General features: G+C 43.3%; 1 protein-coding gene across 3 annotated transcripts in view; it reads left to right on the forward strand.

The window, feature by feature from the left end:
* The window catches only part of LOC110498664 (bifunctional UDP-N-acetylglucosamine 2-epimerase/N-acetylmannosamine kinase), a 41,340-nt gene that overhangs the window by 19,788 nt on the left and 7,031 nt on the right, over nt 1–14,521 (forward strand). For 2 of the 3 annotated variants that reach the window (XM_036954350.1, XM_036954349.1), the window contains exons 2-8: nt 7,844–8,055; nt 8,386–8,632; nt 9,061–9,268; nt 10,184–10,336; nt 10,946–11,158; nt 11,510–11,597; nt 13,348–13,561. In XM_036954350.1, the coding sequence (XP_036810245.1) occupies nt 7,862–8,055; nt 8,386–8,632; nt 9,061–9,268; nt 10,184–10,336; nt 10,946–11,158; nt 11,510–11,597; nt 13,348–13,561 (1,317 nt within the window). In that variant the 5' untranslated portion in view covers nt 7,844–7,861. Of the gene's footprint in view, nt 1–1,709; nt 1,931–7,843; nt 8,056–8,385; nt 8,633–9,060; nt 9,269–10,183; nt 10,337–10,945; nt 11,159–11,509; nt 11,598–13,347; nt 13,562–14,521 lie in introns of those variants that run through there. The other variant, XM_036954348.1, reaches the window with a different exon arrangement.

Raw genomic sequence — 14,521 nt, forward strand, 5'->3', positions numbered from 1 at the left:
CAAGCCCCTCAACAATATCACTCATTCCTCTCAAACGAGATTTCAACTCGCTATTTGCATCTGAGGTTTAATCCAACGGAATCTGTCACATGGACACCGAAACAAATTGAAACATTATTTTACTGTAACACAGAAGTTAGTTAGCCTTTCTAACGATACCCCTTGTATGTCTTAACTACTCAAATTGGGCGCAGGGCAGACACTACTAAAACGGAAGTATTAATGAACATTTATTCTGGAAAATTAATGTTCAGTTTGTGGCACCGGGCCATTGCGGTTCGCCAGAAGCATTTTAGCCAAAGACTGTTATACTAGCTGTCTAATCAGTTTTATAAATGTGCAATAAGCATGAAACACAATTATATAAGGAATTGGAAACTTGTTATCTCAAGGTAGTCCACTTGAATTCAACATCTGAACAAAGTAGACAGGCTAGCATGCTGTTCAAACAGTTGGAGAGAAGGGTGTGTTCATAACATTCCAACTGTTCTACCTCGTTGTTAGCTAGCAAATAGATCCACGTTGGCTAGACTTAAAATATAAAGATTATCTGGCTACTCACTAGAACGTGGGCTTGTGCTTGCGAGATTGTTTGAGATTTGTGTTAATTTTCTATAATGCCTGCTACAAGAAGTTAGATATAGTGAATGCGCGTTATGCAGGGTTCGGGTTAAATTTGTAACGAAAATGACATTTTCATAGACGCACTTGAAAGCCAGATCAGTGATTATTGCAAAAAAACAGTAAAACTATATTGATTAAATTATTAGTGGATCTTATGGTCGTGGAAGGCTTATATTTAGGCTAGGTATAACCCCGAATTCATTAGATTATCTGACTATATGAAATGCAGTGTATTTGACCTTTTAATTGTACAACAAAGCTTATTGTGAATCACCCCATAGATTTGTCCATATTGCTCAGAGCTAAGCTAGGTCTACCATCTTTTAAAGGGTGGCTGATCAAGTGATATCTACTACAACTATTGTGACTGCCACTCCAACGAACTGGGAAGGCAGACAAAATGACTCCAGACGAAATAAAAAACGGGTTTGACTCCATCACAATGAAAAGCTTCAAGTAGGAAGAAATGTTCTAGAAATGTTTTATTCTGTGTCATTTTTTTTTACATTTGGTTTGAGAGTGCATCTAAGGTTAAAGAGAGGGGCTCTTGGAGTGTTTTCAAGAAACCCTTTGGTCTATAATTCACTGCTGATGTGTTGATACTGACATATTTATTGATTGATTAGGAAGGGGGCAATGATGGTAATTGATTCCCAGACCTATGGTTGTCACGGTACCAGTATTGCAATACCACAAATCATGATACTTGATTTTCTGCGACAACAAAGAACATGACTGAACTCTATTGTCCTTTTAAAAACCTGCTGTTTTAAAATATTGTGTGACGAGCCTTTAGCTTGGGGGTGACAACAGGGTGTGACTCTGGGTGACAACAGAAAGCTGGGTTTGCAACATTAGGGAGAAAAAAAAGACTTCGCTTCATTATCAATATATGGTTATTGGCCTCACATTTCTTACTAAGCATTGATTTATCTGGGTTGTTGAGATCATAGTCAGTCTGTAATATATTGGGCCCTGGCTGTAAGAGGCTTCGATGCAGGAAGCTTCAATTGTTTCCTCTCGCCCAGCAGCCAATCAGGGCTCTCTTGAGTCAGATGAGGGAAGGCCCCTCCCCCTCCTCCCCTCTTTACTCTCTCTCGGCAGGCTGCTGCTGCTTTGTCGGCTAGGAGGAAGACCAGCTAGCCTTTTGCAGTGAGACTTTCAAATGATCCGAAGGGAAGCAAAGAGACCAAAGAAAGGAGGAGAGAAGGATAGAGAGAGGGGGAGCTCTGAAAGAGAGAGGGAGAGGAGTGGATCGCAGAGTGGACTGACCATGCGTCCAAGGCCTATAGGCAGAAACCCTCATGTGAGTCAAGGTGGCTTTTATCCTCCTTTTTTCCTCCTCGCATGCTGCTGCTCCCCTTATCGCTCAGAATAGGAAGCAGCCCCGGTCTTGTGACACTTCATTGGAAACAAGGGCAGTGTGTGTCAGAGGGAGGGTGGAATCTGGCTCGAAGGCTATGTTTAGACAGGCAGACAAATTCAGATAATTTTTTCTTTTTACCAATCACATCAGCTTTTTTTCACATCCGATCATTTTCAGAGCTGATCTTTTTGGTCAAAATACCAATTAGGCAGCCCAATTCTGATCTTTACACTATGTAAACGCACCCTAAGAACCAAACCAGTGTGGGGAGGAAAAATGCCTGGCTAGCATGTTAGCTTTTCAGTGAGACATCTGGCGTAGTATGCAGGCTGTGTGTGTGTGTGTGTGTGTGTGTGTGTGTGTGTGTCAGGGAGAGAGATGCAGAGAAAGGATGGATGGGTTGGTTGGATTGTTGTGATGAATGCATGGACTGCCCAATGTTTCTCTTCTCGTTGTTCAACAAACCAAAGGATAAAGATTTAATTTCACGTTGCAGTTGAATGGGATTTTTTTTGTGCCTCTTTGTATGGCTGTGCTCAAACTGTACTGTGTGGTTAGTTGGCCAGTTCATTGAAAAATGCGACGGTTTCTCTTCTGGTTGCTAGCGTAGCCTTATGACTGTGAGGCTATGTGAATGTGACATGTTCAATTGAGGCACCGTGTCTTTCATCACTCCACATGTCATTGAATAAAAGGGGTTTGTTTCCAAGATGACATGCATACAATGTTCGGTTGTAGGTTAATACATTGATGAGGCCAACTGATGGTCATCAGAGCTTTTGACTCCTTTATGTTAAGAATGTCACAGCATTTGGGGCACTAGCCATATCTTTTTATGAAGGTTAGAGCGGTTCACGGGCTATGCCTCGATATCCCAGGGAAACGGTCAACTTAGGCGTCTTTCAGTATTTGTGGTCGTTTGGATGCTGCGACGGTGCCTGAATGTAGGCCTGTCTTGCTCTGTACTACATCAGGTTTGTTTTTAATTATTTTTTTTTAACTGGGTGTCAACTATGCTGTGGTGAGCAGCCTTGATTTAGCCTCTCCTAGATTAAAAAACATTTCAGTGGAGAAGTCTTTAATCTGGGTCTGGGAAACCAAACTTAAACGTCTCCGTTTGCGTTGAATAACTTCTTATCACCGCCGATCATCTGCCCCGAAGTTGAAACCTCAAAAGGGGATTACTTATGGACAACGTCTGGCACAGTCCCATTTTTAAACCACCTCCAGGAGCGCCCCAGGCTTGGGTTACTTGTTGATGCTTCTGTCAATATTAGGCTGGAGTTAGTAGTGCACCATAACCTTTACAGTTGTGTTCTTTTGACTGCACTTGTTTTTAGGAGTCTGTTTGCCTGGGCGTTGGTACAGCGAGTCAATTATTACTTCACAGCTTGGTGGAAGACATCTCACTGTTCTCCAGTCTCAGTTCTATTGAAGGGATGGAATAAGAATATGCACATATAAATATATATGGATGGGCATTGACCGAGCGGCATAAGCAAGATGCAATAGATGGTGTAAAATACAGTATATACATATGGGATGAGTAATGCAAGATATGTAAACATTATTAAAGTGACTAGTGATCCATTTATTAAAGTGGCCAATGATTTCAAGTCTATGTAGGCAGCAGCCTCACTGTGTTAATGATGGCTGTTTTAACAGTCTGGTGGCCTTGAGATAAAAGCTGTTTTTCAGTCTCTCGGTCCCAGCTTTGATGCACCTGTACTGACCTCGTCTCCTGGATGGTAGTGGGGTGAACAGGCAGTGGCTCGGGTGGTTGTTGTCCTTGGTCTTTTTGGCCTTCCTGTGACATTGGGTGCTGTAGGTGTCCTGGAGGAACAGGTAGGTTGACCTTGGTGATGCGTTGTGCAGACCGCACCACCCTCTGGAGATCCCAGCGGTTATGGACGGTGCAGTTGCCGTACCAGGCGGTGGTGCAGCCCGACAGGATGCTCTTAATTGTGCATCTGTAGAAGTTTGTGAGGGTCTTAGGGGCCAAGTCATATTTCTTCAGCATCCTGAAGTTGAAGAGGCGCTGTGGTGCCTTCTTCACCACGCTGTCTGTGCGGATGGACCATTTCAGTTTGTCCGTGATGTGTACGCCGAGGAACTTTAACTTTCCACTTTCTCCACTGCTGTCCCGTTGATGTGGATAGTGGGGTGTTCCCTCTGCTGTTTCCTGAATTCCACAATCACTTTGTTTTGTTGACGTTGATCTTATCAGGGGTTAGCCAATATACTGTGTAAATATTATCCCATGATCTATCTTGACGTGGTATCAGTTCTGACTCGTTTAAAAAATATATTTTTGGTTCTGTTGAATTTGATTTTAGACTTTGATCGATCTTACAGCGTAGCCTAGTGTAGGCTATATCAATACCTTTCTTCATTGATATTTATACCACCGAAGTACAGTCATAATATGTTCACTGCAGAAACATTCTGTAATAGTAGAATGAAACAAATTGGCTAAGGCTGTCGAAGGACTCTAGGTAATTGATGATGAAGAGAGATCAGGATGGCTTACAGAGTATGAGATGTTTTATTGACCGAGACGAGCAGAGACACGGCTGGTGTCGTAGCAGGCAGCCATGACGGAGCACCCGGGAGAAAAGTACATTTTCTCAAAGCTTTCTCAAAACTTCTTTGTGACTATCTTTTTTTATTCTTGGTTTTGTGTCATGTGCCTTTTTTTAAAAATAAGTAATCAAATTAAAACAAATCACAACAGTTTGAGTGTAGAGTTTCAATAAACCAGTAGACCATATCTGGCTAAGCTTCCAGGTAACCAACTTTAACCATTTACATCAGCGTTGACACGAGAGACCACAGATACAAGTAGCTTGTTAGCGGCTGGAGTGTACAGCAGGGCCTTCTCTCTAGACCTTGGGAGGAGACTCTCCTTAACTTAAGACTTAATGGATTCACACACAGATTGAATTAGTTTCAGGAACCACCTGCAGGATGACCCCATATTCTATGAGGAAGTGTTTTGTTTTTCAAAGGCCCGTTGGACATCACTGTCCATTTTTGAGCTTACAAACAAAACACACAGAAGCATGTTTATATACAGTGCCTTTGGAAAGTATTCAGACCCCGTGACTTTTTTCCCCACATTTGTTACGTTACAGCCTTATTCGAAAATTGATTAAATTGTTTATTTTCCTCATCAATCTACACACAATAACCCTTTCCCTCGATCCTGACTAGTCTCTCAGTCGCTGCCTCTGAAAAACATCCCCACAGCATGATGCTGCCACCACTATTCTTCACGGTAGGGATGGTGCCAGGTTTCCTCCAGACGTGACGCTTGGCATCCAGGCCAAAGATTTCAATCTTGGTTTCATCAGACCATCAGACATTTTGAATGCTTAGCAGGACAGGAAAAGGGTCCAACACACGCACTTAGGAATTTGAAGTTATTTATACTTTTACTTTTGATCCTGAAGTATATTTTTTAACCAAGGACTTTTCGACTTTTATTCAAGTAGAATTTTACCGGGTGACTTTTACTTGAGTAATTTTCTATGAACGTATCTTTTACTTTTAATCAAGCATGACAATTGGGTACTTTTTCCACCACTGGTTGATAACGACAAATCATTGTGGTCGATTTGCTATACGTCTATTGCTTTTGCAAATCACTATGACCCCCGCCTCTCTCTAACCCTTTATCACATTCAATGGCAGCGGAGGCACTGAACTCTTGACCTATTACTTTTCCGATCCCTTCACTGTGCGCCTTCAACATCATAGCTGTGATTGGTTGTCGTAGGTAGCCATCCAATGATTGTGGAGATAATTGTCAGACTTGCCCTTCCATATCAGAACCGGTGTCTGTCCATGAGGCCAAGGCTAGTATTTGTTTATTAATTAGTTTTGTGGTTTAGTTATTTTGTGTGTGTGTGTTTTCATGCAACAGTGCCTACATAATAGGAGAACCCATGTGAGTATTGTGCTGCGTGGAGATACGATACGAGGTGTTACTGTTGTAGTGTATATTAGATGAGCATAGCTCAGGGCCCATATTCATAAAGTGTCGCAGTTAGTAGGAATGCTGATCTAGGATCAGTTTTTCCTTTTTTTAGATTATAATGATTGTACAGGGGGGGTTTCTGATCCGAGATCAGGACTCCTACTCCGAGACTCTTTGTGAGAATAGCCCCAGATCAGAGTTGTTGTAGTCGGATCAGAGGGGCACACTACAAAAGCTGGCTAACTTGAGGATCCTGCTAACTTGGATAACAATCGTATCAGTCCATACCAATTTGTAGCATATATTCCGAAATAATTCAAAGTTATTTCGGAACATTTGAAGTAAGTTAGCTGGCTAACTTATTGATCCTGCTTCGTGACATTCCCCTCTAGATAGTATTAGTCTCGATCAGAGTTGTTGATAGAAGTAGCCTTGTTGGTTGAACAAGAGCAGATCACCAGGCATAGTTAGTTGACACAGCAGACCATAGCCCTATACTATGAATCTGGTTTGAGGAGTTGGCGAGGAAGCTTTGGTCAACTCAGAGGTCAACTCGGAGGTCAACTCGGGATAACCGGTGACACGAACGTCTCACCTTTTTTAGCCAGGTACATTTCTATGGCAATGAATCGTTCAGAACAAACGGGGCAGGCTAACTCCATTTATCCTGAAATGAAGTGTCTGAGCCAGAAGTTGAGGACCAATGAAATCAGATTCCCTCCCTCTCGCAAAGATAGGCCTGTTTTCCTCAAATGAAGGGGATAATGACTAAGACTTACTTTTGGTATACCAGCCACGGTGGCAGGTAGATAAAAAAAACAATTTTGGGGGGGTGTTGCCATAATTACACAAACACAATAAAAATGGATGTTCATACTTAATGTTTCTAAAACAAGAAATGTCTTACTAGTAAGTAGTAATGTGGTATATTGCTCTATTTAATATTCTGTGACCTTGAGTAGTTTAAGAAATATCAGACAATGTTTAGACGCCCCTTTCGGGTTACTTTGGTAACAGGGCCACTGGAGTATCACGTGTGTAAATAGCCAAGAAAGTCTCACTTTAGACTTTCAAGTAAATTAGACCAACTTTTTATGCCTGTGCCCATTTGCTTCTAAAAACAAATCTTAGAGTGCTCACAGTCCCCCATCAGGCAGTGTTGCTGTGCGAGGTGGGATAGCTATTAGGTTATTTAAAAAAAAAATATATATATATATATATACACACACTACCGTTCAAAAGTTTGGGGTCACTTAGAAATGTCCTTTGTTTTTGAAAGAAAAGCACATTTTTGGTCCATTTAAAATAACATCAAATTGATAAATTGTGTAGACATTGTTAATGTTGTAAATTACTATTGTAGCTGGAATATTAATGGAATATCTACATGGGCGTACAGAGGCCCATTATCAACAACCATCACTCCTGTGTTCCAATTGCATGTTGTTAGCTAATCCAAGTTTATCATTTTAAAAGGCTAATTGATCATTAGAAAACACTTTTGTAAATTTGTTAGCACAGCCGAAAACTGTTGTACTGATTTTAAAGAAGCAATAAAACTGGCCTTCTTTAGACTAGTTGAGTATCTGGAGCATCATCATTGGTGGGTTCGATTACAGGCTCAAAATGGCCAGAAACAAATCACTTTCTTCTGAAACTCGTCAGTCTATTCATGTTCTGAGAAATAAAGGCTATTCCATGTGACAAATTGCCAAGAAACTGAAGATCTCGTACAATGCTCCCTTCACAGAACATGATGAGGAGCATCGGGCCACAGGCCACTCCTATAAACCTCACTTTTTTCATCACAGCTTCCTTTGACTGACATTCCAGCGTCTCAACTCTAAACACCATCATCTCTCTCTGCTCACCAGGAACTGTACTATCTGAGAATGCAGAGGACGAGAGAGAAGACTGACAAGATGGAGAAGAGCAAAGCCATGAGGAAGCTGCGGGTGTGCGTGGCAACGTGTAACCGGGCAGACTACTCCAAGCTGGCACCCATCATGTTTGGCATCAAGGCCAACCCGGATGAGTTTGAGCTGGAAGTGGTGGTGCTGGGTTCCCATCTCATTGACGATTATGGGTGAGTTTGAGCTGAATGTGGGTGTGCTGGAACTAGTTTTTCCTGATCCACTGAAATCACAACTATTTGCCAATGTTTTTACAATGACAGTCATTGTTTATTTGCGTAATCATGTCATTTTCCGGGTTGCTTGACCTGACCAGGAAAAACTCCTGTCCTTAATGAGGACCACACTGGGAATAAGTCTGAGTTTGTGTTTTTATCCGTGACGATATTTTGTTTATTGTTCATTTCACTTAGTTGAATCAACTTTATGTATTTATAAATCGTCTAATAGGATGTATTCATTCATTCATTAAATGATTGGTTTGACCACCTGTCCTCCTTTAGCAACACGTTCCGGATGATCGAGCAGGATGACTTTGACATCGGCTCCAAGCTGCACACCATCGTGCGTGGGGAGGACGAGGCCGCCATGGTGGAGTCAGTGGGTCTGGCGCTGGTCAAGCTGCCAGATGTCCTCCACCGTCTCCGTCCCGACGTTCTGGTCGTCCACGGCGACCGCTTTGACGCCCTCGCCCTGGCAACTGCTGCCGCTCTGATGAACATTCGCATCCTGCACCTGGAGGGAGGAGAGGTGAGGGGATGGAGGAAGTGATGTCATATATCTGAAGTTTTTTTCCGGAAGTAGTGTTGGGAGCCGAATATAACTAGATAAAAATATTTGTTGCTCCCTCCACCTGGTATTTGATATAGGATGTTTTTTAAATGTAATTTGGTGTATTTTAGTTACTATTTACCATGTAATTGCCATCTAACTATGTAATTACTGAGTTAATACCTGCTTATTACCATAAAAAATAACGAGGTTACCAAAAATACACAGAAGTCCTGGAAACCAAAGAAGGCAACATAACAGAGATAATGATGGTCTTGGTTCAATAAAAATAACTATTTGTTCCCTAAGGGCAATGGCAGTGCTTCAAACACTCAACGAACCGCCACAGAGACAATACAGACTTTTTTTATCCTGATGTCTGCTCCTTCCTCCTTTGCCATCCCAAGGTGAGCGGCACCATCGACGACTCGATCCGTCACGCCATCTCCAAGCTGGCCCACTACCACGCCTGCTGCACCCGCACCGCCGAACAGCACCTCATCGCCATGTGTGAGGACCACACTCGCATCCTGTTGGCGGGCTGCCCCTCCTACGACAAGCTGCTGGCCGCCCATCACCGTGACGACTACATGGACATCATCAGGAACTGGCTCGGTACGTATTGGAGTAACTATCCTTACACCCTAAATCAGTGTCGTTCAAACTTTTTCAGTGGGGGAATGCAGTTCAATGCAGAATACCAGACTAATAGCCAGGTTCCAGGGCCCAGTGTTTTTCCTGGTCAGGCAGGGGATTACAACCTCTGCTGTCAGTGTCAAGCACCCAAACTAAGACGGCTACAGTTTCTGCACAGCACCGGTTTTGAACTCCTATTTGATCTCTTGGTCGGCATTTTGTACTGACCTTGATGGCCTAGTCAGCTACAGTTACCTGGACTGAGGACAGCGATGGCGTTTTTGTTTTAGGTTTGATGTCCTGCCTTTACATCACCAAGGTGACAAAGTCGCAGTGTCTTTGTCATATAATTATATCTAACCCTGGCTGGTATTACACCCAACATGAACCCACTATTCATTTCCAACACGCACTTGTCAATGAACGCACCACACTTCAGAAACAGCATGTGAAAAGTCTGTCAGCATCCCAACAACTTGTCTTCTCGAGATGCAGGTAACGCACCCTACCGTGGTGTGTGAGTAGGCGGTGCCCTGGAGTGCATCCAAGCGACCTGATTGGTTGGAATGAGGGGAGGCTTCAATAAAGGGTGATTGACAGGGCTGCAGGCCAATCAGGTTGAAAGGGCCAGCCTTTTATTACCAACTTTAGAACAGTGGTATAGTACATATACCACTATATAGTATAGTGATATGGTACAGTAGCTAGTACCTTCGGTGTGGAAAGATGTGGGAAACGTGTTATCATAAGAATATTGTTAAATCAGGTCATAGATTTCTGGGGCTTTTAGCTAGTCCCTTCAGGGCAGAAAGAGCAGTGGCAGCGGTATCCTGTTGACTTCCCCCAGTTCAGAAAGTACTAGAATGCTGAGAATGTTCTAAATGACATCCACAGGAGACAATGTGAAGGAGCACGACTACATCGTGGCCCTGCAGCACCCGGTCACCACTGACATCAAGAACTCCGTCAAGATCTACGAGCTGATGTTGGACGCCCTCATCTCCTTCAACAAGCGAACGCTCGTCCTCTTCCCCAACATAGACGCAGGTCAGTGGGGGATTCTCTATTTTTTGTCGCCCTTTCCTCATTTCGCTCCTCTTGGCGCCGTCATATTGCGCAACCCCACACGCACATCATGGAGCTGGAGCTACAGTGTCAACCCTCCCTTGGTCAATAGTGTGAGAAGGCTGCTCTGTTGAAGGGATCTGCTTTTCTAGTTCAGCTGCATGTCTTTGATCCCTCTTAGATCTAATACATGTTCCCTCCTCTGTAATTGACTAGGAACAAGCATGACATGTTTTGGGTTTCATCGTACACGCTACAGCAAGTGTCTCATCTAATGCCAACAGAATGTACAGTAAATGCCTAAGGGAATTTAGTGTCTAGGGCTGAATCCTTCAGTCTGTTTCATGGTTAGGGATAGGACTGGTTTGAAGGGCGTAGAATGTCCCTCAGAAAGGATCAGAAATCAAGTTTACAGTACTTAAAATCCAACGAAACACTACGGCAAAACAAGAAATGGCTGCAGTTGATTCAGTTGAACGTCCAAGTGTAGACTGTGTAGGGGTCGGTTAAATTAGACATCCCACAGTCTTCTCCGTTCCGTCGTGTAACTCCTGGCAACCCCTGTCCCGTCTCCGTGACGACCCCCAACAGGAAGTAAGGAGATGGTGCGTGTGATGAGGAAGAAGGGCGTGGAGCAGCACCCTAACTTCCGGGCGGTGAAGCACGTGCCCTTCGAGCAGTTCATCCAGCTGGTGTGTCACGCTGGGGCCATGATCGGCAACAGCAGCTGTGGCGTCAGAGAGGCCGGGGCATTCGGGACCCCCGTCATCAACCTGGGGTCCAGGCAGACTGGGAGAGAGACTGGTAGGGGGGTATACTAATGTTCATTTAGTCCAAAATGGCAGGGTAGGGGGGTCTACTAATGTCCATTTAGTCCAAAATGGCACCCCATTCCCTATATAGTGCTCGAATATGGGCCCTGGTCAAAAGTAGTGCACTAAATGGAGAAATGGTGTGCCATTTTGGACTAAATGTGTGCCATTTTGGCCTACTTGTGGTTACCAGTGTTACTTTTCATTGTATATTTCCTGGTATAGTTCTTCATTGTAATTTGCCAAAACAGTATGAGTGTTTTGGTGATTGCTTTGTTGTCATTCTTCAAGTCGTCCCATTATGAATGCTTATAGGATGTTGAGCTGTATTTTTTATTTCCAGGTGAAAACGTCCTCCATGTTCGAGACGCAGACACTCAGAATAAGATCTACCATGCCCTGGAGCTGCAGTTCGGGAAGAGATACCCCTGGTTAGCATTATCGTTATTACAAGTTGCAACAGGGAGACACCATCCAGCCCAGAAGCAGAGAAAATGTCTAACTGACCTCTTGGAGACGGGGCCTTTCTATCCTAATCAGACAGCACCACATGTTCTGTAAACACCAACACCAGAGAGGCTTGTAGGAAGACAAAACAAAAAGGCAGCGACTGTCAGCTGATACAGAATCACAGTGTTCACAGGATGTCATCAGTACAATGCAACAGTGAATAATCAGTGTGTCCTTGTACATCCTGTCTGGCGTCAACCACTATCAACAGATAGGAGAATAATCCAGAACATTCACTATCAAGTCCATCAAGACCATCAACCTGCACCTTGAGTGTCACAAACGGAACACTGGAAAGTGTGTGTTACAGAAACTCTGAATCACTCTGAACTGAACTTAAAGGTGAACCGCCACTTAGAACCAACTTATTTGGTTTTAAACGGCCCGTGTGGCATCGATACGAGTCAGAAACATTCATTCTAGTGTCAATATTGACTACAAACTGTAAATAAGATCATTTTGGTCAAAGTCCAAAACTGAGTTTGTCACGACATACTGGTGAGTTGGGGATGGATTACGATCGTGCCCAGTGCCCACTAACAGAAAATAAAAGACAGTGCTGATTGTCCTCTGTCAGCTGCGCACACTCCATCCAATCACAGCAGCCAGAGCATCCAGACTGAGACCGACCTGCCCATTACTCAGCACCTCAAACTTGTCGCCAATGTTATCCTGAAATAACCCTGGAGTGGCCACTTGCTGATGTGTTTGATAGTGTCAATCACTCAGGTCTGACACTTACCTGGCCAAAATGATAATTGAGACGATCAGAGTGCACTTGTCTCTCAACTGGAACGTGTCAGTATTCCTAAACCCATTCGTAAGCATAGTGTCCCCCCCCCAAAAAACTGTTTTGTAACATCATTCCCTATTAAACACTGTCAGACCGATACACTCTGGTAATGATGAGAAAGTTGTAAAAAGCAAAACTGCGCCGAAGCGCACACTTCGCACCGCACCAGTGACTTGATAAGCCATATTAGATCCCTTATTAGAATCAGATTGCGTTGTTCAGTGAAGGGAGTAGTACACAGCGTTGTGCGAGATCTTCAGTTTCTAGGCAATTTCTCACATGGAATAGCCTTCATTTCTCAGAACAAGAATAGACTGACGAGTTTCAGAAGAAAGTTCTTTGTTTCTGGCCATTTTGAGCCTGTAATCAAACCCACAAATGCTGATGCTCCAGATACTCAACTAGTCTAAAGGAGGCCAGTTTTGTTGCTTTAATCAGAACAACAGTTTTCGGCTGTGCTAACATAATTGCAAAAGCATTTTCTAATGATCAATTAGCCTTTTAGAATGATAAACTTTGATTAGCTAACACAACGTGCCATTTGAAAACAGGAGTGATGGTTGCTGATAATGGGCCTCTGTATGCCCATGTAGATATTCCATAAAAAAATCTGCCGTTTCCAGCTACAATAGTAATTTACAACATTAACAATGTCTACACTCTATTTCTGATCAATTTGATGTTATTTTAATGGACAAAAGATGTGCTTTTCTTTCAAAAAACAAAAGACATTTCTAAGTGACCCCAAACTTTGGAATGGTAGTGTGTATTTGGATTTTTTTATAGTAACCCTTACAATTTCCATTTTTCACATTGAACTGAAATCTCACTAAAATTCCCCTCTTCTTCATCCCGTGTGACCCCCCCGCCCCCCCCAGCTCAAAGATCTACGGCGACGGGAATGCGGTGCCTCGCATCATGAAGTTCCTGCAGGCCATCGACCTTGATGAGCCGCTGCAAAAGACCTTCTGCTTCCCCCCCATCAGGGAGTGGGACATCTCCCAGGACATCGACCACATCCTGGAGACTCAGGGCGCCCTAGCCATCGACCTGGGGGGGACCAACCTCCGCGTGGCCATCGTCAGCATGCGGGTACGTGGTAGTGGTGGGGGGGGGTACACTGAGTGTTAGATTTATTATTCATCTTACCATTATTAGTCGGGATTGGTTAAAAGCATAAATCCTCTTCCTGGTCATACATCAGCATAATAAACATACAGTACATTACACTATCCATCTATTCTCTCACTGCCGTGTGCTTCTCTGATTTCTGTCTAACCGTCCATGTGGGTTCATCATCCCTCTACACCCAACTAGTTCAGGTTTGTAATGGTGATTGGTAGTGTAGAATGCCCATAACCACCAAAGGTCTCTAGAAGTGTACTAAAGAAATGATTGATGGAACTATTTACCATACCAAGATGGTCTTTCAACACGACCGAGAATTAAGCCAATTCTGCCATATTTTTTGTAACGTTGCACTTCTCATGGAAGAAGCCCCAGGCCTGTACCATTTCTAGCCTGATCAAGCCATGAACTGTCCCTCTCCATCTTTGGAGGATGCATGCGCACAAAGACTTGGCCTCTATTGGTTGACCTAACTATAGCCAGGCTACTCGTGATGTATTGCTTGTTTTCTTTTTTTCTTTTGAAGCACTATCAGATTGTGTAAAGCGCTATAGAACTGTCATTTGTTATTATTTGCCGCGGGCATTTGTATTGTCTAAAACTGCTTTTCGTCAGTGAGTAAGTTGGGAGTTGAACACAAATGTCAACCGTGAGAAGTCATATCTTCTATTCTCCAACTTCATGACTAACGGTTAGATTAGAATGTCATCCGATCATTCTTTAGCCTAACGGAAGTCGTCTGTCGTCTTTTAACACGTTTTTATCTTGATTAGCCGAATTTTGATTTTACGTGAGTAACACCATGAGCATCTGCCGCTCAGGTGAAAGTGGCTGTGAGGTATAACATTCTTCTGAGACGTCAGAGATTTCTTTATATCTATATCAGGGTCAGACAAGCACTGACTTGTCAACCAACACATTGTG

This window comes from Oncorhynchus mykiss, chromosome 19 (assembly GCF_013265735.2).
Source record: "Oncorhynchus mykiss isolate Arlee chromosome 19, USDA_OmykA_1.1, whole genome shotgun sequence".
Classification (NCBI taxonomy): Eukaryota; Metazoa; Chordata; class Actinopteri; order Salmoniformes; family Salmonidae; genus Oncorhynchus; species Oncorhynchus mykiss.